The sequence below is a fragment of the Erpetoichthys calabaricus genome, chromosome 10 (genome assembly GCF_900747795.2).
Source record: "Erpetoichthys calabaricus chromosome 10, fErpCal1.3, whole genome shotgun sequence".
Taxonomy (NCBI): domain Eukaryota; kingdom Metazoa; phylum Chordata; class Cladistia; order Polypteriformes; family Polypteridae; genus Erpetoichthys; species Erpetoichthys calabaricus.
This window is the reverse complement of record NC_041403.2, coordinates 3,593,130-3,617,613: the sequence shown is the minus strand read 5'-3', so window position 1 is coordinate 3,617,613 and position 24,484 is coordinate 3,593,130. Positions and strand designations below refer to the sequence as shown.

The 24,484-nt window shown below is 41.8% G+C and overlaps 1 protein-coding gene across 1 annotated transcript in view; it reads left to right on the top strand.

Moving 5' to 3' along the window:
- Positions 1-530: 530 nt before the first annotated feature.
- LOC114658712 (interferon-induced protein 44-like) overlaps positions 531-24,484 on the top strand; it is a 74,622-nt gene continuing 50,668 nt past the window's right edge. The window contains exon 1 of the mRNA XM_028810752.2: positions 531-576. Within this exon, the coding sequence (XP_028666585.1) occupies positions 552-576 (25 nt within the window). The 5' untranslated portion in view covers positions 531-551. The remainder of the gene's footprint in view (positions 577-24,484) is intronic.

Here is a 24,484-nt window from a genome sequence, read left to right as displayed (position 1 = left end):
GCGTACAGCCGCGCACATTTCCACGGTATCTCATTCCCTGTCGTTCGCAAGTTCTGTGCTCGGTTTTGCAGACTGGCAGCACCCAGCATCAAAGCAGTGCTACTGTTCCAGTGTGGTTTCCCTTTCTTTTTTAGATCCACATCCCTGACACGGCTTTATAAATACACTGAAATTAACTGCATATTGTTTATTAGTGTAAGGCATCTGATTGTAATTAACCTGTAACAATATAATGGTCCATGGAATGGCCAAACTATTCCAAATACCATAACTGCTTCAGCTTTATTCCTCTCAATGCACCTTCTTCTTCTTTCAGCTGCTCCCATTAGGGGTTGCCACAATGGATCTTCTTTTTCCATATTACTCTCACTGCACCACTCAGAGTATTTATATCACTGTATCTGAGTGTGAATCACAGATCTACAAAAGAGTATTATTGGGATACAGCAACAGATCATGAGGAGTGGACGACTGGTACAGATCACCATGCCACATGGCTCATTATCTTTCTCTCTTTTATTAATTTCAGTTTTTGCAAAACATTCACAGACATGGGAAGTGGAGAATCTAAACAAGGTAAGTCCCACTGCTCCAGGTTCCATTCTCCTGTCTCCCACTATTAATTTTCTGCTATTTTTTTTAAAGGACCCGGTGCCCTTAGCATTCCTGGCTTTACCTGTTCCATGTAACAGGACATACAGTTGTGGCCATCCCATGGACCACCCTAAGTCTAAGTCACAGAACTGGGTACCTCAGATGTTTGCCAGGCTGCCTGTCTCTGGCATCCAGGGGAGAGTTTTCATGGTTTAACCCACACCACAATTTTCCAGGGCACCACACATGTGCCAAGCCCAGTACCTTCTGCTGCTGTGTGCCCATCTATTTGTAGCATGGATCTTTCCATTAACAGAATACATTTCATACCATGTCAGTCTCCCGTTGCTTCTTTATTTTCTGCCCCTACTATCCTTAGCACCTAGTAATGGCACCTGTCAGAGAAACTACCACCTAGAGGTGCATTGCAAAACAAATCAGTAAAAGCAACAGTGATAAAATAAATATAAACCGAGATGAACAAAACCCAACGTATGGTGGATCCCTCACAAAGTTCCTTTATAAATCTCAGAACAACTTGAAATTATGTACTAGTAACCACCTATGGCTTAAAAAGGCCCTTCATGAATATTCATGACCTAATCACCATACACACTTGGCTGTGTTCCTGTGTGATGTCTTAACTACAAACCAAGGGAGAACACAGAAAGAAATGAAACTTCAGTGATCGTGAACTTGAGATGTTACTGACACTTGAAGGAGTTTAAGAAGCCTCCAGCGGGTCTGATCACCCAAAATGGGTGGACTAAGGTACAGAAATAAATCTCAAGTAAAGGGTATTTTTTTCCCTCAATTTATAAGGCCAAGTTTAATAGAAATGCGTTGCTCAACTAATTAGATGCATGGTGGCACAATCTAGGGCTGCATCTTGGCTGCTGCTTGTGCTTAGTTTTTCGTGTGCGTCTTCACAGATTTTCTCTGATTTCTTCCCACAGTCCAAAGATAAGGAGGTTAGATGACTAAGTGATGCTAAATCGCTACGTGATGTGTGTGTCTGTTCTCCCTGTCATGGCCTGGCACTCTGTCCCGCCGTTGTTACTGCCTTTGTCCCATTGCTTGTTGTGAAAGGCTCCAGTCGTCCCCTGCCCTGGATAAGCAGTCTTAGAAGACGGATGGACCAACGTATGCTATAATCTCTCCTCCCCAAAGCGACTCTCACTTACACGTTGCAAAGGGTATTTCTACTTGAGTATCTTTGTTTTCAGTATTTTGCACTTTTACAGGCCCTAAAAACGCTCCTGTCGGCAAAACAGATCGTCAGTACTGTTGTGATTCAACAATAGTGAGCACGCGTCTGATGTCCGGTGCTTATATCTGCTTGTACAAACAGTGATGTGGCAGGCTGAGCAAATCCTCTTCACACGTCATGCATACTCCTGTCACTGTATATTTAAAAAACAAAAATGCAATATCTGTCTCTTTGATGAAGCACATAATTTACTCCTAAATCAGTTAACGGAGTTGCACTCAAATCTTACTCTATGTGTACATTTTCTAATTTCTTAAAAGGAAAAAGTACACATTTTGTCAAGTCAAAATACATAGATAAACAAACTTAACTGTCATTTAAATATTGCTAATGGCATTTCTGTCCTTTTTCTGTGTCCTCTTGGGGTTGTGTGCTGAACTGGCATAAACATTACAGAGACCATCACTCATAAATCACCCAACCCCTGTTCCATTACAGGTTTAAAACAACCAGATTTTGAAAATGAATGGATAGATTTATATATGGACGGACATCAGAATGTGACTGACACATCATTGAAATGTGCAATGAAATGAGATTTTCTGTTCAATTCATTGTCCTGCTGCCTGGAGTCGCTAAAATGCTAACACCAAGAAAGTCTGCTCTGAAACAGAAAAAAAGCACAAAAAGAGTTGCCTAAATAGGGCAATTGAATTACAGTACAGAATCCAAAAAGAGTGGCCAAAACCAGTGTAAGAAGATCAAAACTCCACTACTAAGCAAGGAAAAGCAATAGCAAAAATGAAACACCCACCAACCACCAAACACACACACATGTACCACAGATGGACTGAAAATCCCATGAGCCTTTATAGAGCTGGGAGCAGCCCCTCAATGGAGGTCGACAGGTGGCCCTGCCTCTTTGGGAAAATAAAATTACGATAGCTTAATTTAACTTTTTCCTTTCAGTAGCAAAAGGCAAACAGCTTATGAATTCTGATCATTCAATCCATATGCATAAGATGGATACTTTTGTTACTACTAATTTAGGAAGAAACTTATAATACAGGCATTAAAGTCATTTACAGTCCAGGAGCCTCATGTATACGCAAAAAAATTTTGCGTAAGCCCGTTTCCACGCTGAAATCTCATTGTATAAAACCTAAACTTGGCGTAAAGCCACACACATTTTCACGCTAGCTCAGTCCTTGGTGTACACAAGTTCTCCGCTCGGTTTTGCAAACTGGCAGCACCCACCGTCAAAGCAGTGCTTTTGTTCCAGTGTGGTTTCCCTTTCTTTTTTAGATCCACATCCCTGATGCAGCTTTATCATATACACTGAAACTAACTGCATATTGTTTATTAGTTTAAGGCATCTGATTATAATTAACCTGTAACAATATAATGGTGCACAGAATGGTCAAACTATTCCAAATACCATAACTGCTTTAGCGTTGTTACTCTCACTGCACCGTCTTCTTCTTCTTTCAGCTGCTCCCGTTAGGGGTTGCCACAGTGGATCATCTTTTTCCATATTCCACTCGGAGTATTTATATCACTGTTTCTGAATCACAGATCTACAGCAGCTGATCGGAAAGAAAATTATCGGGATACAGCATCAAGCACACGCTGCCTCAGCCATTGTCAGGTTATTTAGGTTTACTGCATCAATGTCTGCCCAAACTTGAAAAAGGCCTTTAGCTGATTAAAGAAGACGTATGGAGCAACTGTTCCTTTTCGTTATTTGGTGGTGTTGGATATCAAACAGGTTTCAAGAGCAATAGTAACATCAGGAACAGGACTGAATTAGGAGTAGGTTGATAGAAAGAAAATACAAGAAAACTCATATTTCATTCATGGTATAACAAGTTTGTATATACATACACTCCTTCAATATTTCAAACATGCACTAGTTACTAAAAATAAACACGCTTGCGCGATATCTCACATTAACTGAACTTACTTATTCTTTTACATAAATAATAGCAGTCACTAGTCAGAAACGTTTTACATTAAAAAAGGGAATTTTTTTAACATACCAGTGACGTCTCCAAAATCAGCTAACACATTAAGTTTTCTAATTCCTCCGTGACGCTTTTTTCTTTTTTGTTCATAATTGCCTTCTCCATGCCTTCTTTTAAAAACTGAACGTCATTTCCGTGCAGCAGTACGCTGACCTTGATTTCCGGAAACAGTCTCTAGCCCTCTTCACACTCAATCTTTATTTTAATAAACATACACAAGATCGATTGTCTTTTTTTTTTCTTCAAACGTATTAATTAACAACATTTAAGCTCAGCTTAACAGCCATGCTGTCTATTTGAACTTCTTCCATACGACAAACACTTCAGAGTCTTTCCTGTACGGACCTCACGGTTCAGAAACAGTTTCATTCCAAGAACTCTAAACGTACTCAATCAGTCCATCAAGTGCTCCTTACAGAACTGTTTGTAATTATAAGTACAATCATCTCACTGTAAACTTGTGATACAGTTATAATATTACACAACCTGAGATATTTCATAAAGAGCGTATTTACATGTGATGACGATATCATTTTTAGATGAAATGCAGAAAAATGTGTTTATTACATTATACAGATAAAATGTTAACATCATTTAAATAATCTATATTGTTAATAATTAAACATGTGAGGACACTGTGGCACAGTGCTAGCAAGGAGCTGGCGCCCCGTTCATGGATTGTTCCTACCTTGCGCTGTATTCATGCTGGGACTGGTGTGACACTGGAAGGATAGAATAATTAGACATGTACTACAAAGATATTTCAATGTTCCTTAAAAGTTTTGAAGAATTGGCTTTCTCAGCTTACAGATGGCTTAACGTCTATTACAGAGCTGATTGTCTGGCGATTGGGTATTTGGAGAAATTAAAGGAAGGACAGGAATTCAGGGTTAGTACATTTGAAAGACACAGTACTGCTGCAGTAAATTATTTCATCAAAGGTCGCGCAGCAAGTATCTTGCGGGAGGCAGGAACAATCTCTGGACAGGGTGCCAGCTCTTCGCTATCACTGCGCCACCGTGTTCCCATGTTTAATAACATGCTTTAATTGCTATAATCATGAAAACGATATCAAGTATACATCTCAGTATTTCAATTATTCAGAGAGCTGTAATATCACGAATGTAATGGATTCTGTGTCCTGATGAAGAGAAAGCCCGTTTAAGAAGCACGTAGTGATTCACACACATAGAGCACATAGAAGATCAAATACAAAACAAAGCATTTAACGTGCTACTTTAGTTACGATGGGATTTGAGAAACTAGTAAATGAAATGATTTTAAGATAAAGTTTATGATGTTCTACTTTAATGACAAAATAAACTATGTGATTAAAGTGTAAATTTCAAGATTAAAGTTGACATTTCCAGCTTTTTTCCCCACTGTGTCCCTATTTTTTTTTTGTACCCTAATAAGCTTCCATATGACACTCAGACGGTGGGCTACGACTCACATTTTCATGCCGATATCTGACAACTATTTTATTTCGGGCACTGTGCAACTTTGTGAACTTAAGCTTTCGATTTTCTCCGACACGCTATGTCACTCGATCAACTTCCTTTTGTTGTTTATATCACTGTTTAAACCAACAAATAGTAAATTTTTCTTTGCCTCCACTTGGTATTTGCTGAAATTCTTTTATTTTGCCCTGTGCTTTTGCCATTGTCTTTTCACAGAGCACTGAGCTTAAGGACTATTTAAAGGATGGTCCAGATCTAATTATGCAATTTTCATTACGCTATAACTTATTAAGTTTATTACACAGAGAATTCACAAAAAAATATTTTTGTTGCCGATAGATGGCAGCACCTGCCCTGCATTCCAAAATGGCCGGGAGACGGTTGTCAGTCAAACAGCGGGTGCGATGTGTTTGCCTTTTTTCGATAACGGGCAATATTTCCGAGGTGCAACACAGGATGTTGGAGGAATTTGGACCACCTGCAGTGCAAAGGAACACGATCTCCCAAATCAACGAAATGTTTGACCGGACTGGTAGCGCCAATCACCCCAAAAATCCCAGACCATCAAGAAATGTGTGGACTGATGACATGAAGAATCGTCTTCACGCCGAACTGGAATCATCCCCGCATAAATCAAAGTCATCCAGATGACTGTCTGCAAAGCTGAACTTTGGTAAAACCAGTGTGCTAAGGAAGTTGCCTTAAATGAAACATATGCCCTACCATCCACAACTTTTTCATTCTCTCAACGAGGACAACTTCGACAGGAAGATTGAGTTTTCGGAAGCGTGGCTGGCAAGACTGGAGGGAGATACTGGCTCGAAATGCAGTGTGGACTGATGAGGTCATTTTCCACACATCTGGCTCAGACAACAGACACAACTGTGTCTTTTGGTGCGCAGACAACCCCCAAATTACCATTGAAGTCGAACACAAGTCCCCGGGAGTGATGGTATGGGCTGGTGTGTCTTATGATGGAATCGTTGGCTCATATTTCCTTGAAGGAAATGTCACAGGGGACAGGAAACTCAACCTGCTTGTGAATGATGTCATCCCAGAACTGCAGAACAGACAGAAGTTTGACCGAATGTGGTGGCAACAGGACGGGGCTCCACCTCACTTTGCGATAAATGTGAGGAACTTCCTTGACCAACAGTTTCCAAACTGGTGGTTAGGATGTCGAGGGCCTGTTGAATGGCCTCCACAGTCGCCTGACCTTACCCCACCAGATTTTTTTCTTTGGGGATATCTTAAGGACAAGGTCCACGCGCATCCTATTGACGGTTTGGAGGATCTGTGCCTGGTGATTGTTGAGGAGTTCGGGAAAGTTCCTCTGCAAATGTGCCAAGACGCATGTGATGCTGTAGCCAGAAGGCTCAGAGCCTGTATCCAACTGAATGGAGGACAAGTGGGACATTACATGGAAAATCAGTGAATTAATTCAATGTAAGTCCATTTTCGTTTATTACAAGATATTTCAAACAATTCTTTTGTCTAATATTGTTTTCCTGCATTGCATTAAAAGTTGCATAATTAGATCTGGACAACTCTGTATATTGATTTGCATATTCAAAGAGGCGTAATTCTGGGAGGAGTGGCGACAGGCATGTACACATGTGTTACTTTTCACGCTGACTGGGATTTATGGAGCGGAAGAACGTGGAAGTTGGTGAACGCAAAGAATTTATGCATCTGGATTTTTTTTGTGCGTATGCACATTTCCGCTTTTGTCCGTATGCCATGTTATAGTGTGAGTTCTACACATTATGCATGAGGCCTCTGGTGCATGGTGGTGGCTGTGGGATTTTGTTTCAACCAGATTCCTAATTAGAAAACAAGCCATGTTGATAATGAGACTTGGTATTTACAGTAACTTGTTTGTGCTTTCAGCGTTCTCTGGCATGTGCAGGAAGTTTATGTGGGCTTCTGTTCTTTGTTCAGTAGCTCTTGTCCTTTGTTGCTTTGGTTGTACATTCTGGTTATAGCTGTGCTACAGCTTCCTCTTTGAGGTTTTTACAATTAATGTTCTCTATTGTTAGCAAAGCTACACCTGCTGGGTCAGTTGGGGCCTCATGCATAAACAGTGTGTATGCACAAAGGCTCACTTTGAGATGTATAAAAACTAAATTTTCTGTAAAGTCACACACATTTTCACGATATCCCCGTGCCTTGCATATACACGTTTCTTTTTGGTTTTGCAAACTGGAAGCACCCAGCGTCAAAGCAGTGCTACTATTTCTGTGTGGTTTACTTTCTTCAGACTCTCAGGATGTATCAAATATATTGAAATTAATTGCATATCATTTACAAATTTGAGGCACTTGGTTGTAATCATTTTATTACACTGTAATGGTGCACGCAATGCCCAAACTACTCCAACTACCATGGCTGCTTTAGCCTTGTTACTTCCAGTACACCACTCAGTGTATTTTATCCCATTGTATCTGAGTGTGGAATCAAAGCTGAACAGCAGCCGATTGGAAAGCCCTGCAGGACATTTACAGCACACGCTGCCTCAGGAAAGCCACCAGCATCTGTATGGATTCCACTCAGCCATTCCACTCAGCCATTCCACAGTCTATTTGAACTTCTCCCATCCAGCAAACACTTCAGACTCTTTCCTGTACGGACCTCATGGTTCAGAAGCAGTTTCATTCCAAGAACTATAAAGTCATTCAACCAGTCCATCAAGTGCTCCCAGTAGAACTGTTTGTACTTAGAATCACAATGACCTCACTGTAAACTTGCACTATAGTTGTAATATTGCACAACCTGAGCCACTTTATGAACTATTTGCACTTTCTGCACTTTACGTACATATATATTGAGGTTATGCTTTCATATAGTAAGTTTTTGATTGTTTTTTATCGTATTATTTTTATAGTAGTTGTATCATTTTATAGGAAAATAAGTTTAAGGAATATCTGCATATTGAATCTCATTGTACCATACAATGACAAAAAAGAAATTCAATTCAATTCCATAGAAGAGAGTGCCTCGTATTTACAGATGATGACAACTGGCTTCTAAGTCAATTTAGATTTCCAAGAGCTCTCCTCTTGGCTCTGTGTGCTGTTAGAGTTCTAGGATGTATACTTCATATCATTTCTGGCTGACATGTGCTTTGCAAATGCTAGAGCAGCATTAGAACATTAGAACACTCTAGATGAGAACAGGCCATTCAGCCCAACAAAGCTCGCTAGTCCTATCCACTTATTTCTTCCAAGAAAACATCAAGTCGAGTTTTGAAAGACCCTAACATCTCACTGTCTACCACACTACTTGGTAGCTTATTCCAAGTTTCTATCGTTCTTTGTGTAAAGAAAAACTTCCTAATGTTTGTGTGAAATTTACCCTTAACAAGTTTCCAACTGTGTCCCCGTGTTCATGATGAACTCATTTTAAAATAACAGTCTCGATCCACTGGAGTAATTCCCTTCACAATTTTAAACACTTCAGTCAGGTCACCTCTTAATCTTCTTTTGCTTAAACTGTAAAGGCTCAGCTCTTTTAATCTTTCCTCATAATTCATCCCCTGTAGACCTGGAATCAGCCTAGTTGCTCTTCTCTGGACCTTTTCTAGTGCTGCTATGTCCTTTTTGTAGCCTGGAGACCAAAACTGCACACAGGACTCAAGATGAGGCCTCACCAGTGCATTATAAAGGTTGAGCAGAACCTCCTTGGACTTGTAAAAGGTTTCTCAACCTTTAAGTATCTATGACCCGAGTTTTCATAACAGTTTTAATTGCGCCCCCCTAACGTTTTGTTTGCAACCTTAATAAAATGTATTCCTATATTTTTTGCTGCCAATACACCGCTAGTTTAAAATTTTAAGTTTAAAATTTCCCTACGAATAGCGAAATTACGTCACATATGTCAACATTCGCGCCCCCTTTTTCGTTACTGTTCTGTGGTGCGAGATTTAATTAAAAAAAATACATTTTGCTCTTAAAAACTTGGGTTTTGGTTTCCGCTAAGGATCCGTGTGGGAATTTTTAAAGCTTTTTTCCCTTTAGAAGGCTTTTTTTTTTTTCACCCACACAAGAGCAAAAATAGCTGGGTGCTTGGAGATGCGCTTGGAAAAGTTACTTGTACTTGTACCTGTACTTGTTCGTGTTTCTCGGTATTTGAATTAGCATCAAGGAGGCAGGGTAGAAAGCAGCAGTAACTGAGTAAGCAAATAACCAACAGAGATTCCTTAGTTTAAAGGAAAAGAACAAAAAAAAGAAAAAGGCCGGGGCTGTGGTGCGCAGGTCAGCAGCCATCATTAAGAAGCTGATCAGGCACAAGGGGTTGTAAGGGTAGATAAGGTAGTAAAGTTTTATTTATTTGTTTATTTTAGATTAAACAGTCCTTAGTGGTCCAGAGGTAGAACAGTTAAGTGGGTGACAGCGTAAGGATTCATTAATACAAACAGTGTGAGTGGAGAGCTTATAAGTAAGAGGAGTGCAAAGTTAGGAGAAGAGACAGAGAAAAGTAAAATTAACATCATAGAATGACAAACAGCAGGCAGGTGAGAGGGAGAACAACACAGGAGCTTAAGGGGACAGAAGGTGTCAAATACCTGTAGCAGATCTTAGTGTTACCATTTAAGTTAAGGAGCAGCCGAAAGAAGAAGAAATTTAATTTTAAGGAAAAAAAAAAGTTAAGGCAGTTTACTAATCCCACATCAAATTTTAATAATGAGGCCAGTGCAATGCAAATCCTGTTGGACGTTGGACTTTTTAGATGATGGTTTGGAAGAGCCAGTTATCTACAGTATGAGGGAACATCTGCAGGAGGTGCCAGCTGATCCAGCACCTCGAGCTCAGGGTCGATGAACTAGAGGAGAAGTTGGCTGACGTACATTGTAATAGAGAATTGGCGGACTTGGCCCAGCTGCCCTTTAGAGAGATAGTGTGCACCCCCAAGGTGGCGTGGGATGAGATTCCAGACCAGACAAGTAGAAATAGGTGGGTCACGGTAACAAGGTGTAAAGGGTGCACACTGTCTGGGGGCATTAACCCCAGAATTAGAAGTGCCAAACTGTTATCATGTCCTTGTGGAGCTGGACGGTGTCTCTGATAATTCTGAGGTGGTAGGCAGGGATGAGGAGCCCCAACGGGCCACCTCAAAACCAGTTCCTAAAAAGAGAGAGGTAGTGATAGTTGGGGACTCAATCATTAGGGGAATTGAAGCACAGATGTGCTCCAGAGAAAGAGAGTCTCGCACGGTGTGTTGCCTTCCAGGAGCACAGGTGGGGGACTTCCCTGGATGGATGGATAGACTCTTGGCCAGTGCGGGGGTGGATCCAGTTGTCATTGTCCATGTTGGAGAAAATGACATACATAAGGGTAGCCTGTCAGTTCTGCAATCCAAATTCAAAGAGTTAGGTGCCAAGCTGAGGAGTAGAACTGAAAAGGTAGTGTTCTGCCTGTGCCACGCGCCAGTCCAGGTAGGATTAAGGAGATTAGAAGGCTTAACGCGTGGCTCAAAACTTGGTGCAGGGTAGACGGGGGTAGGCATATGGGGCACTGGGACTCCTTTTGCAACAGATGGTACCTGTTCCTCCAGGTAGGGTTTCATCTGAACTGAAGGGGCACCAATGTATTGGGGATGCGCATGTGTAGGCTAGTCGAGGACTGGGGGTCAAGGAGTTTAGGACAGGCCAGGTTTAGATCTATACATGGCGGAACAAACAATGGTGTAGAAACAAGAATGCATAGTAATGTAAATTCTAAGCAAACATTTAAATGTAGAAGGAGTAACACATTAAAAATAGCTGGCCTTAATGCTAGAAGTATCAAAAATAAGGTAAGTGAGTTGGAGTTATATGTAGCAGAGCATAATTATGATATTATAGCAACAACGGAAACCTGGCTAAATAACAAAGATGGGGATGAGTGTAACATAGAGGGAGACACATTTTTTAGGAAGAAGAGACAGAACAGAAAAGGAGGTGGGGTTGCTGTTTATGCCAAACAGGATTTAAATGCAAGTCTTCTTCAGTTGGAAAATATTAGAGAAAGGGGTCTTATTGTAGGAGTGTGTTATAGACCACCCAATTCAGACAGTAATTTCAACACACATTTTTTTGGAATATCAAAAAGGCAAGTTTACAGGGAGATATTATAGTCATGGGGGACTTTAATTATCCAAATATTAACTGGGATAACCTTACAGATGGCAGAGTACAAGAGCAGGAGTTTTTAGAAGTAATCAATGACTGTTTGTTAACACAGCATGTTAAAGCACAAACACGGGGTGAAGCCTGTCTGTCTAGCATTTTGTAATAATCAGGATAGAATTGAGGGTGTCGAGGTGATTGGACCACTAGGGTCACGTGACCATAATGTAATACAATTCTCAGTATTTTGTAAGAGTGCAGATGCAAAGACTAAAATTGTTAAGTTGAACTTTGGTAAGCTAATTTTGAGCAGATGTCACAAAGTCTAAGTAGGATACACTGGGATAAGCTTTTAAGTGTGGAGACAGTCGAGGAGCAGTGGAAGAGGTTTAAAAATGTTTTACGTGTAATGCAGGACAGATACAGACCTAAATTTGGAATTAATAGGAAATTAAAAAAAAAACGGTGGATTACTAAAGATTTAAAAAAGAAGTTGCAAAGGAAAAAACTGCTTTATAAGGCATATAAGACTAATGACTGCAAAGTGAATGGTAGAGCGTATGAGAACATGAGGGCAACCATTAAGAAGGATATCAGTAAGGCTAAAAGACAGTTGGAGAGGAATATAGCAGATAAGGTGAAAGAAGACCCTAAGAGATTCTTTAAATAGTAAAAGAACAGTGAAGGAGGAGGTGAAGTGCATCAGAAATAGTAAAGGGGAAATAAAAAATACAGAATGAAATAGTGAACCCCCTAAACTTACATTTTTCTGAGGTGTTCACAAGTGTACAAGTGGATAACCTCCCAGAGGTAACAGGGACTACTAAGGAGGTACTGAGGGATTTGGAAATTGTAGAGGGAGAAGTACTGCTCACATTAAATAAGCTGAAATCAAACAAATCACCAGGACCAGATAATATTTACCACAGAGTTCTTAAGGAGGCTAGCGAGTACAGATATAAACCCTTGACGCATATTTTTAGGAAGTCACTGCGCACTGGAGAGATTCCGAAGGACTAGAAAATGGCAAATATCATCCCATTATATAAAAAGGGTGACAGGACAGATCCAAGCAACTATAGGCCAGTAAGCTTAAGATTGAACAACACCTGGCAAGGACAGGAGTTATTAGGAACAGTCAGCATGGGTTCAGAAGATGGAGGTCGTGTTTTACTAACATGCTGGAATTCTATGAGGAGGCAACAAAAGGATATGATCAAAGTGGAGCAAATAAGATTATTTATCTGGACTTTCAGAAAGCATTTGATAAGGTGCCACATGAGAGGCTGGGCATCAAATTAAAAGAAGTGGCAGTTCAGGGTGATGTTTGTAGATGGGTGCAGAATTGGCTCAGACACAGGAAGCAGAGGGTAATGGTGCGAGGAACCTCATCAGAACTGGCTGATGTTAAGAGTGGTGACCAGCAGGGGTCAGTGCTAGGGCTGCTGCTGTTTTTAATATATATAAATGATTTAAATAGGAATATAAGTAACAAGCTGGTGAAGTTTGCAGATGATACAAAGATAGGTGGATTAGCAGATAATTTGGAATCTGTTATATCATTACAGAAGGACTTGGATAGCATACAGGCTTGGGCAGATTTGTGGCAGATGAAATATAATGTCAGTAAATGTAAAGAATTACACATAGGAAGTGAAAATGTGAGGTTTGAATACACAATGGGTCGGTTGGAAAATGGAGAGTACACCTTATCAGAAGAATTTAGGAGTCATAGTGGACTCTAAGCTATCGACTTCCTGACAGTGTTCAGAAGCCGTTAAGAAGGCTAACAGAATGACAGGTTATATAGCGCCTTGATGTGTGGAGTACAAGTCACAGGAGGTTCTGTTCATGCTTTATAACACACTGGTGAGGCCTCATCTGGAGTTTTTACACAAAGAATGATAGACACTTGGAATAAGCGACCAAGTAGTGTGGAAGGCAGTAAGACTTTAGGGACTTTCAAAACTCGACTTGATGTTGTTTTAGGAGAAATAAGTGGATAGGACTGGCGAGCTTTGTTGGGCTGAATGGCCTATTCTTGTCTAGTGTGTTCTAATGTTTTAATGTTCTATGATGAAATGCATTAAAGTATGTATTTTACATTTTACAGATAATTGTTAACTTCATTTAAATAATGTGTACTTTTAATAATTAAACATGTGGGAGCACAGTGGTGCAGCAGTAGCAATGAGCTGGCACCCTGTCCAGGATTCCTCCCTCTCGCTGTATACATGCTAGGACTAGCGTGATCCTGGATGGATGGATGGAATAATTAAACACATATTACAAAGATTTTTCAATGTTCCTTAAAAGTTTCAAAGAATCGGTGTTCTAAGCTTACAGATTGTTTGACATTTATTACAGAGCTTATTGTGTGGCAATTGGTTACGCGGAGAAAGAAAATGAAAGGACAGGAATTGGGGGTTGGTACATTTGACAGACACTGTACTGCTACAAACTCTGGATGTGGCGCCAGCTCGTCACTATCACTGCACCACCGTGTCCCCATGTTTAATACATGCTTTAATGCATTTCATCATGAAAATAATATCAAGTATCCAACCTAGTATTCTAAAATGTTCAGACAGCTGTAATATCATGAATGTAATCACTGCCTGCGCACTCCTGTCTGCAACAGAGAAAGCCCATTTAAGAAGCACATAGTGATTCACACACATAGAGCACTTAGAATACAAAGCATTTAACATAATACTTTATTTATGATGGGATTTGAGAAATTTTATTAAATTAAAGATTTTAAGATGAAGTTTATGACATTCTACTTTAATGACAAAGTAAACTACAAGATTAAAGTGGAAATTTCAAAATTAAAGTCAACATTTTGAACTTTATTTTCTTCACTGTGTCCCTAATTTTTTCTTTTCTCCTTGCCCTAATACACTTCCATATGACACTCAGACGGTGGGCAATGACTTGCCCTTTCACATCGACTTTGAGATCTGACCTCTTCTTTTTTAATTCAGTCATTGTGTGACTTTCGGAACTTGTACTTTTGAGTTTCATCCCATCAGTTTCCTTCTGTTGCTCAGACCACTGCCTAAGTCACCAAATCCTATGTTTTTCTTTGCCTCCACTTCACTGAGTAAGATAAGATAAGAACTTTATCCCGAGGAAAATTCTTTTGTCATATACATGCTCAGTGCAACAAGAGGAATAAAGATAAGGTAGTAAAGAGTTTAAAAAGAACAGTAGTAAAAGTGCAAACAGAATAACAACTCTAAACAAAGTAACAAATAACTATAACTAATAGTTTGTATTATAACTGTATAACTAATTTGTGCAAAGCAACAAACAACTATAACTAAAACTATAACAGATATAATAAAACAACAGATTATTAGTGCAAGTGGTTATGAAATGTGACTTAGTGTTTGTGCCATGAATAAATGAGAGAGCAGCATGTGATGATGGGATGAAACAAACATTCAGTAACATACAGATGAGTAAATAAAAAACCGAATGAGACCTAATGACAAAATTTCTGAAAAAGATCACCTACAGAATGAGGAAGAGTTATACAGTCTTATTGCCACAGGAAGAAAGGATTTCCTGTGGCGTTCGGTTCTGCATTTGGAGGCTCCCCCATCTCTGGGACTGAGGTCACCGAGGTGGTCAAAAAACTCCTTGGTGGCAGGGCCCCGGGGGTGGATGAGATAAGCCCGGAGTTCCTCAAGGCTCTGGATGTTGTAGGACTGTCTTGGTTGACACGTCTCTACAACATCGCATGGACATCAGGGGACAGTGTCTCTGGATTGGCAGACCAGGGTGGTGGTCCCCCTCTTTAAGAAGGGGGACTGGAGGGTGTGTTCCAACTACAGAGGGATCACATTCCTCAGCCTCCCTGGAAAAGTCTATTCAGGGGTCCTGGAGAGGAGGGTCCGTCGTATAGTCAAGCCTCGGATTCAGGAGGAACAGTGTGGTTTTCGTCCTGGTCGCGGAACAGTGGACCAGCTCTATACCCTTAGCAGGGTCCTGGAGGGTGCATGGGAGTTCGCCCAACCAGTCTACATGTGTTTTGTGGACTTGGAAAAGGCATTCGACCGTGTCCCTCGGGGAATCCTGTGGGGGGTACTCCGAGAGTATGGGGTACCGGCCCCCCTGATAAGGGCTGTTCAGTCCCTGTACGATCAGTGCCAGAGCTTGGTCCGCATTGCCGGCAGTAAGTCGAACCCATTTCCAGTGAGAGTTGGACTCTGCCAGGGCTGCCCTTTGTCACCGATTCTGTTCATAACTTTTATGGACAGAATTTCTAGGCGCAGCCAGGGTGTTGAGGGGGTCCGGTTTGGTGGGCTCAGGATTGGGTCACTGCTTTTTTACAGATGATGTTGTCCTGTTTGCTTCATCAGGCCGTGATCTTCAGCTCTCTCTGGATCGGTTCGCAGCCGAGTGTGAAGCGGCTGGGATGAGAATCAGCACCTCCAAATCCGAGACCATGGTCCTCAACCGGAAAAGGGTGGAGTGCCCTCTCAGGGTTGGTAGCGAGATCCTGCCCCAAGTGGAGGAGTTCAAGTATCTTGGGGTCTTGTTCACGAGTGAGGGAAGAATGGAGCGTGAGATCGACAGGCGGATCGGTGCAGCATCCGCAGTAATGCAGGCGCTGCATCGGTCTGTCGTGGTGAAAAAGGAGCTGAGCCGCAAGGTGAAGCTCTCAATTTACCAGTCGATCTATGTTCCTACCCTCACCTATGGTCATGAGCTATGGGTAGTGACCGAAAGAACGAGATCGCGAATACAAGCGGCTGAAATGAGTTTCCTCCGCAGGGTGTCTGGGCTTTCCCTTAAAGATAGGGTGAGAAGCTCAGTCATCCGAGAGGGGCTCAGAATAGAGCCGCTGCTCCTCCGCATCGAGAGGAGTCAGATGAGGTGGCTTGGGCATCTGATCAGGATGCCTCCTGGACGCCTCCCTGGTGAGGTGTTCCGGGCACGTGTAACCGGGAGGAGGCCCCGGGGAAGACCCAGGACACGCTGGAGGGACTATGTCTCTTGAATGGCCTGGGAACGCCTTGGGATTCTCCCGGAAGAGCTAGAAGAAGTGGCCGGGGAGAGGGAAGTCTGGGCATCTCTGCTCAAGCTGCTGCCCCCGCGACCCGACCTCGGATAAGCAGGAGACAAGGGATGGATGGATGGAGTCTTTTGCTGTGTGTGCTCTGATGCCCCATCAAGGAGGCGTGCATGGGGTGAGAGGGGTTGTCCATGATACTGAGAAGCTTTTTCAGCATTCTCCTCTCAGACACCTCCACCAGGTTCTCCAGTCTGACACCCAGGACAGAACCAGCCTTTTTAATCAGCTTGTTCAGCCTGTTGGCATCAGCTGTCTTCACCCCACTGCCCCAGCACACAGCTGCAAAAAACACCACGCTGTCTACCACAGAGTGATAGAACATAGTCAGCATTTTCCTACAGACACTGAAAGACCTGAGCCTCCTCAGTAGGTAAAGCCGGCTCTGCCCTTTCTTGAAAACCATGTTGGTGTTCTTGGACCAGTCCAGTTTACTTGTCAATGTGTACCCCCAGGTACCTGTAGTCCTCAACCACCTCAACATCCGTTCCTCTGATGGTGACAGGGGTGGGAAGAGGAGCCTGCTTCCTAAAGTCCACAACTAGTTCCTTTGTCTTTGTGATGTTTATCTGTAAATGGTTCAGCTCACACCACTCCACAAAGCTGTCCACCACACTCCTGTATTCATCCTCCTGTCCATCCCTGATACAGGCCACAATGGCAGAGTCATCAGAGAATTTCTGCAGGTGACATGACTGAGACCTGTACCTGAAGTCAGACGTGTAGAGGGTGAAGAGGAAGGGTGATAGGACAGTTCCCTGCGGCGCCCCCGTGCTGCTCAGGATGCTATCAGAGCAGCAGCTCTTCAGCCGGACATGCTGTGGTCAATTGGTTAGAAAGTCCATAATCCAGGCTACCAATGCGTCCACCTGCATTTCTGTGAGTTTATTCCCCAGCAGTGATGGTCTGATTGTGTTAAAAGCACTGGAGAAGTCAAAAAACATGACCCTCACAGTGTTCCCAACAATGTCCAAATGAGAATAAGCCTGGTTCAGCAGATAGATGATGGCGTCCTCCACGCCGATACGGGGCCGATAAGCAAACTGTAGCGGGTCCAGCCAGGGCTCCACCAGCAGACGCAGATGTTTCAGGAGAAGTCTCTCCAGCACTTACATGACGTGTGAAATCAGAGCCACTGGCCTGTAGTCGCTGGGGGTTGATGGGTGGGTCTTTTTGGGGACAGGAACCAGACAGGATGTCTTCCAGAGTGACGGGACCCTCTGCAGTTTCAGACTCATGTTGAAGATCAGATGTAGAACTCCACACAGCTGGGCAGCACAGCACCTGAGCGCCCTGGGACTGATACCATCAGGACCTGCAGCTTTACTGGGATGAAGTCTACACAGTTCCCTTCTGATGTCATCAGCTGAGAGGGACAGAGAGAGACAGGCTGTGGTGGCAGGAGAGGGGGGAGGAGAATGGAGAAGGTGAGAAGAGATGAGTGTGAGGGGAGGAGACGTAGGGGAGTCAAACCTATTAAAGTGCAGATTTAGGTTGTTTGCACATTCCACGTCTCCATCCATCCCAACACCTCTCTTTTGTTTCAAGCCAGTAATGGACCTCATTCCATTCCACACCTCCCTGGAGTTGTTTTCTTGGAGTTTGCTTTCCAGCTTCCTCCTGTTGCAGTCTTTCCCCTCTGCAATCTTAGATTTCAGCTCCCTCTTTACCAGTCTCAACTCCTCTTTGTCACCGTTTCTGAAAGCTCTCTTCTTCTTGTTGAGTGTGGCTTTGATGTCTTCAGTTACCCAGGGTTTATTGTTGGGAAAGCAACGAACAGTTTTTTTGGAAACAACAGTGTCCACACAGAAGTTAATGTATTCTGTGATGCAGTCTGTCAGATTGTCTATATTGTCCCCATGGGAACTGCAGAGAACATCCCAGTCCGTTGCCTCAAAGCATCCCTGCAGAGTCTCCTCTGTCTCCCTTGTCCACCTCATAACAGTTTTCTTGACTGCAGGTTGTCTCTGGATGGCAGGTTTGTAAAGGGGCCGGAGATGGACAAGGTTGTGGTCAGCCCTGCCCAGGGGAGGTTGAGAGATGGAGGTGTATGACTCAGTAGCATTGGCATAGAACAGGTCCAGTGTTTTATTGTCTCTGGTTTTGCAATCGACATATTGCTTGAATGTGGGTAGAACAGTGGAGAGGTTTGTGTGATTAAAGTCTCCCGTTACGGCCATAAACGCGGCCGGACTTCGAGTCAGGAGGTCCGCGGTCACCGAGCCGATGACGTCATACGCCTGCGCCGCGTTAGCGTCGGAGACGATGTAAACAATGATGATAATAATGATGGAAAACTCTCTGGGCAGATAATATGGCCGAAGACCGACTGCTAACAGTTCAATGTGTTTAGTACACACAGCCATCCTCACCTTAACCTGACTGGGGGAACACCAGCGGTTGTTTACATAAAGAGCGAGTCCTCCTCCCCTCTTCTTCTCGCTCCTGCCGGTGTCCCTGTCCGCTCTCACACACTGAAACCCGTTTAAATCCACAACAGAGTCGGGGATGTTTTCGTGCAGCCATGTCTCCGTGAAACACATAACAATGCACTCCCGGAAAACTTTCTCTGTCCTTGTTAGCGTTGCCAGCTCGTCCATCTTATTCGCCAGAGATCTAACATTACCAGTCACTACTGACGGGAGAGCAGGACGAAATCTTTTCTTCTTCAGCCGTCGTGCTTTCCCAGCTCTGCAGCCGCAGTAGTTCCTCTTGATCTCCGCGGGGATGTCGTGCCGAATGCCAGCGCGGCTGTGCTGCCGGAGCCCCAGCAGCTGCTCCCGGCTGTAAACAAAGGAGCCGTGTGGCCTCGCGGTCATCGCAGAGGTGTGCAGGAGTAGTTGAAGCTGAAATTTTAGCGAGTCTTAATAATTAAATAATTACTCTATCTATACAAGTACTATAAACTAAAAAAACTAACTATATGAAAAGAAAAAAAAAAAATAAGAGAAAAACAGAAAGAAGAAGAAAAGCAACGCAAATGCAGAGGGCACGTCAGATAGGCTGCCGTCCGTGACGTAGGACCGTCACTTTGTATTCGGTGAAATTCTTCTTTCTTTCATGTGCTTTTGCCATTGTATTTTAACAAAACATTGAACAGAAGGGGCTATTTAGAATGATTTGCATATTTAAATATGTGAAATTCTGGGAGGAGTCAGGGTGGAGCTGTAAACACGTGCATTAAATTTCACATTCATTGGGATTTGTAAAGGGAAGTGCAATGGAACTTGGTGTATGCCCAGTTTTATGTCTCTGAATTTTTTTGTGTTTCCACACTTTTCCAGTTTTAGTGTAAATTCTAAAACATGGTGTTATACCTGAGGCCCCAGGTGATCCATCGGGTTCCATCATTAGCAAGATAAACGTATGTCTTTTTAGTACAGCCTCATTCTCACTCATGCACTTACCTTCCTTAGCAAGGTTTGGACCCCTGACCCCCTTGTCCATCTCCAATACAGACAAGTGCTTCATCTTTCAGTCCTGCACTGGTTGCTCTTCAGAGAAGAAAGGGATTGCTGCAGCCTTTCTCATGGCCACACTCTAGACTATGGGGTCCCTGAAGTTATGACCAGGCCGAGCAGTGAACTGATAGTGGAAGCGATGAGTTGGGGTATGTTAGGGTTCTTTAAAGGCAGGTGTTTCCATCTTGCCATTCATTGGTTTCTCAGATGTGCATAACGCCATCCTATAAGTTGACTATTGGAGCAACGTTTTGTGTGTCAAGGCTGCCAGTCTTTGAGTTATAGCTCTTTTTTGAGTTTGGGTATTTAGGTGGTACCTTATCTTTCTTTCTTTCTTTCTTTCTTTCTTTCTTTCTTTCTTTCTTTCTTTCTTTCTTTCTTTCTTTCTTTCTTTCTTTCTTTCTTTCTTTCTTTCTTTCTTTCTTTACTAAAGCAAACATAAAATGTGGTTACTTATTTTAAAGTATTATAAACTAATGCATCTCCATAAAAATAAATAATCTGTCAGTCTCTAACAAATACTTGTGGACAAACCATACCCAAGTTAAAATGTGTATTAGTTGTCAAACTCACCCAAATCAGCAGACCAGCTAATCCTCCCATTTGTTTCTGTGGCTAAACCATCAAGTGCTAAAGTAAACTGATACATGAACAGTGCGTGACTTCTGAGGTCTTCCTGTTTAATTGTGGTGGTGTCTTCATCATTGGCTTTCTTTTTAATTTTCTTAGATTCACTTTGAAAGGACGTCACTGAAAAGAAGAGCAAATCTTTTTTTCAACGCTTTTTCAAGAGTTCACGTGGTGAGATATTAGACGTAGTGAAAGACAACTCCAGGAGTGTGGTCTGCAATTATACAATAATGTTACAGCATGTGAGGTGGGTTGGCACCCTGCCCGGGATTGGTTCCTGCCTTGTGCCCTGTGTTGGCTGGGATTGGCTCCAGCAGACCCCCGTGACCCTGTGTTTGGATTCAGCGGGTTGGACAATGGATGGATGGATGGATGTTACAGCATGAGTGACACTTGTCTTCATTCATTCAGAAGAGCAATTTTTGCAAATGTTTCTGTACTTGTAAAGTATTGGTTAGCAATCACATATTCTGCTATAGATTTGAAAATTATGGCTGGAACTGGTTATATTGTCTGTAATTTGCATAGAAAAATATGCAATTCATATTAAAAATATAATGTGACACACACACACACCCATTGTTTACACACTTTGCAGTTCTGCTGCTTACACTGCAGTGGTGCTTTTATTCTGTAGCTTGGTGTGCCAACTTCATGGCATGGCAGAGGAACACGTTCACCTCTGCTGTGGAGGCACACATGGAGTCAGCAGAGAGTATACACTGGACGCTATACGTTTGCAAATGAAAACGTCAATTAAGGTAGATTTAAAGAAAAGGTTTTATACAAATGTATTCATTTAGGTAATACGTTCTTTCATGTGACTTGCTATTGAACATTTGTGACTCCCAGAGGCCCCCAGTTTTATTCTGCTGTGTTGTTGTGCATCCCCTAAACTATCATGCAGCGGACTCAGCTCAGGTTACAGTGACAGTTAAAGAAAATTCTAACAAGTTTTATTTGTTTATTCACAGCAAAAAACAGGAAAAAGTCGCCAAACGGTATGCCAGTCCACTTTAGGCCAAGTGAGAGTTGTGCCTCTGGATGTTCCAGAACTGAGTGTTCTGGGTGAACGTATTAAAACATTAGAGACGCCTGGAAAAGGCTGATTACAAATACAATCAAAGGGGCTTTGGTTTATTAAAGGGTGAACTGAGAATTTATTGGTAATCTGTAATATACCAGAGGGGGCATTTGTAGGTTAAACTGGGCAGGTTTTATATAACGAATGCGTTCTTGGAGTCTTGATTTAAAGTATCTGCCATTGCAAGCCTTCATCTTAGGTCTCTTTGGAATAAAAATCATTACAGTCTAGAAGTGACCTAAAATACCTGCAGATATTGAACTGCATGTGAGCTCAGGAAAAGTCCACCATTAGTCCATAAATGATTTTTAGAATGCTAAATTTAAAACGTAATTGTAAGTAACTGTTACTTACATGCCGTCAAACTGAGATTGCTACGAGAGTACTTACAGTAAGTGTAAACCAGATGATCACAGGTACAATACTGTCAGTGCATTTCTAGTGACAATTCAAGGCATCACCTATCAGATTATACACTTTGTACTTCAGGCCACACACACCTACCTAATACAACTGAGTCCAGCACTGAGAATTAGCTGCAGGGTAAATGATGAGAAAGGCGCCCTGGAAAAGTCAGTCTGCTTAAAGTGCCACCAAAGAGTCACACAGGGGACAAAGAAGAACAACAAGAAGAAACAATCACAACACAAATAATAACCGAATGCTGATTTTGCATTAAAGAATCACTCAACACACAATCCACACTCAGGCCCTGATAAAGTTCAACAGCAATGAAGGCAGCAGTGGGCTGAAGTTCTCCTGCTCCTCTGGTTGTTGTTTTCTTCAGTTGCTGTTGAAATGTGCAGACGTTTAGGGGGTGGAAAGGGAAAGGGGGCCGCAGCTCAAAAGTCCCAGGATAGACTGGCCCATTGGTTGTGGTCCTTCAATGAGCCTGCGGTGGTGGAGTGGTGGCTCTGAGGCTAGAGATCTGCACTGGCAATCGGAAGGTTGCCAGTTTGAATCCCGTAAATGCCAAAAGGGACTCTGCTCTGTTGGGCCCTTGAGCAAGACCCTTAACCTGCAATTGCTGAGCGCTTTGAGTAGTGAGAAAAGAGCTATATAAATGCAAAGAATTATTAATTATTATTAAGTAATTGTGGGGATCTCAAGTGTCAGATGACAATAAAGCTTTTTATAGCTTTAACTTCATACTAGCCGTGCTACCCATCTCAGAGGGTATGAAATCAAAGTAGTTAACGTTGACCTGAGCGTCAACATGTGCACTGCACCATCTGCTGGTGCAATAAGATGCATTACATTCCTACAGATGACACATCACAAACATTTATAGTAGTAAAATGCCACCAATAGATGGAGTGTCACAAACATTAGCTCTTCTTTGACACATCCCATACCAAACGGCATGTAACAGAGACCTGGCAGCCTGACAGACACACAGGCTCTTGTGCTTGTATGAAGGTGGATGAGCTGATTTCTGTTGGATGTTCTCAGTGTTCATGTTTGCAGTGCAATGTTCCTCTGTCTCTGTCAAATGCCAGAACAAACAAGCATAGCCATCCATTGATTTAATGTGTGACCCGCAGGGCAAGTATGAAAATAGTTAGATGGTCACCCCACTTTTTTACCTAATATGGGGGGAATAGACTTTTTTACCCTTAATGGTTTGCCTTGGCTCTGAAGAAGGGAAGATTTCCCAAAATGGGTCAGCTGACCAGTTCAAGTGGACACCTCTACAAACTGGGCATCACACCCCAATTCGGGGAGTCTCTTACTTTAAGACTTTAGGCACACGGACTTGGCTTTTTAGGCCTGTAGAATTTACTAATTGTATCTTTCTAATTCATAATTTTGTATATTTGCATATTGGTGGTAGCTATATTTCTTTTATTATATATTAGGTGAACTGGTAAAAGTATTTATTTAGCATATTTTAGCTGTAATAATTCAAAGTTATTGTCTGTCTGTATAACTGCATTGTTATCACTCTTTAATTTACTATTGTTTCTTTATCAGTATGCTGGTGCTGGAGTATGTGAATTACCCCTTGGGATTAATAAAGTATCTATCTATCTATCTATCTATCTATCTATCTATCTATCTATCTATCTATCTATCTATCTATCTATCTATCTATCTATCTATCTATCTATCTATCTATCTATCTATCTATCTATCTATCTATCTATCTATCTATCTATCTATCTATCTATCTATCATTCATTTAGTGCCTTTCACTCTATCTATCTATCTATCTATCTATCTATCTATCTATCTATCTATCTATCTATCTATCTATCTATCTATCTATCTATCTATCTATCTATCTATCTATCATTCATTTAGTGCCTTTCACTCTATCTATCTATCTATCTATCTATCTATCTATCTATCTATCTATCTATCTATCTATCTATCTATCTATCTATCTATCTATCTATCTATCATTCATATAGTGCCTTTCACTCTATCTATCTATCATTCATATAGTGCCTTTCACTCTATCTATCTATCTATCTATCTATCTATCTATCTATCTATCTATCTATCTATCTATCTATCTATCTATCTATCTATCTATCTATCTATCTATCTATCTATCTATCTATCTATCTATCTATCTATCTAATAGATTACTTGTGTGAAATAATAACCTGCTCCTTAAATCAATGTTTCCTGTTATATGCCACTTGATGTGTTAACGGTGCATAAAAGCAGTGCAAATGTTTACGATGCGCCATCCGTTGGATAGCAGAGACATCTTTCTTACCTTTTCTTCTGTCAGAGCCCAACAAATGCAGACTGATACAGCATAATGCTGAAAAGAAAAGCACAAAAGTATAATAAAGTAAAAGAAAAAGCAATAATCATGCA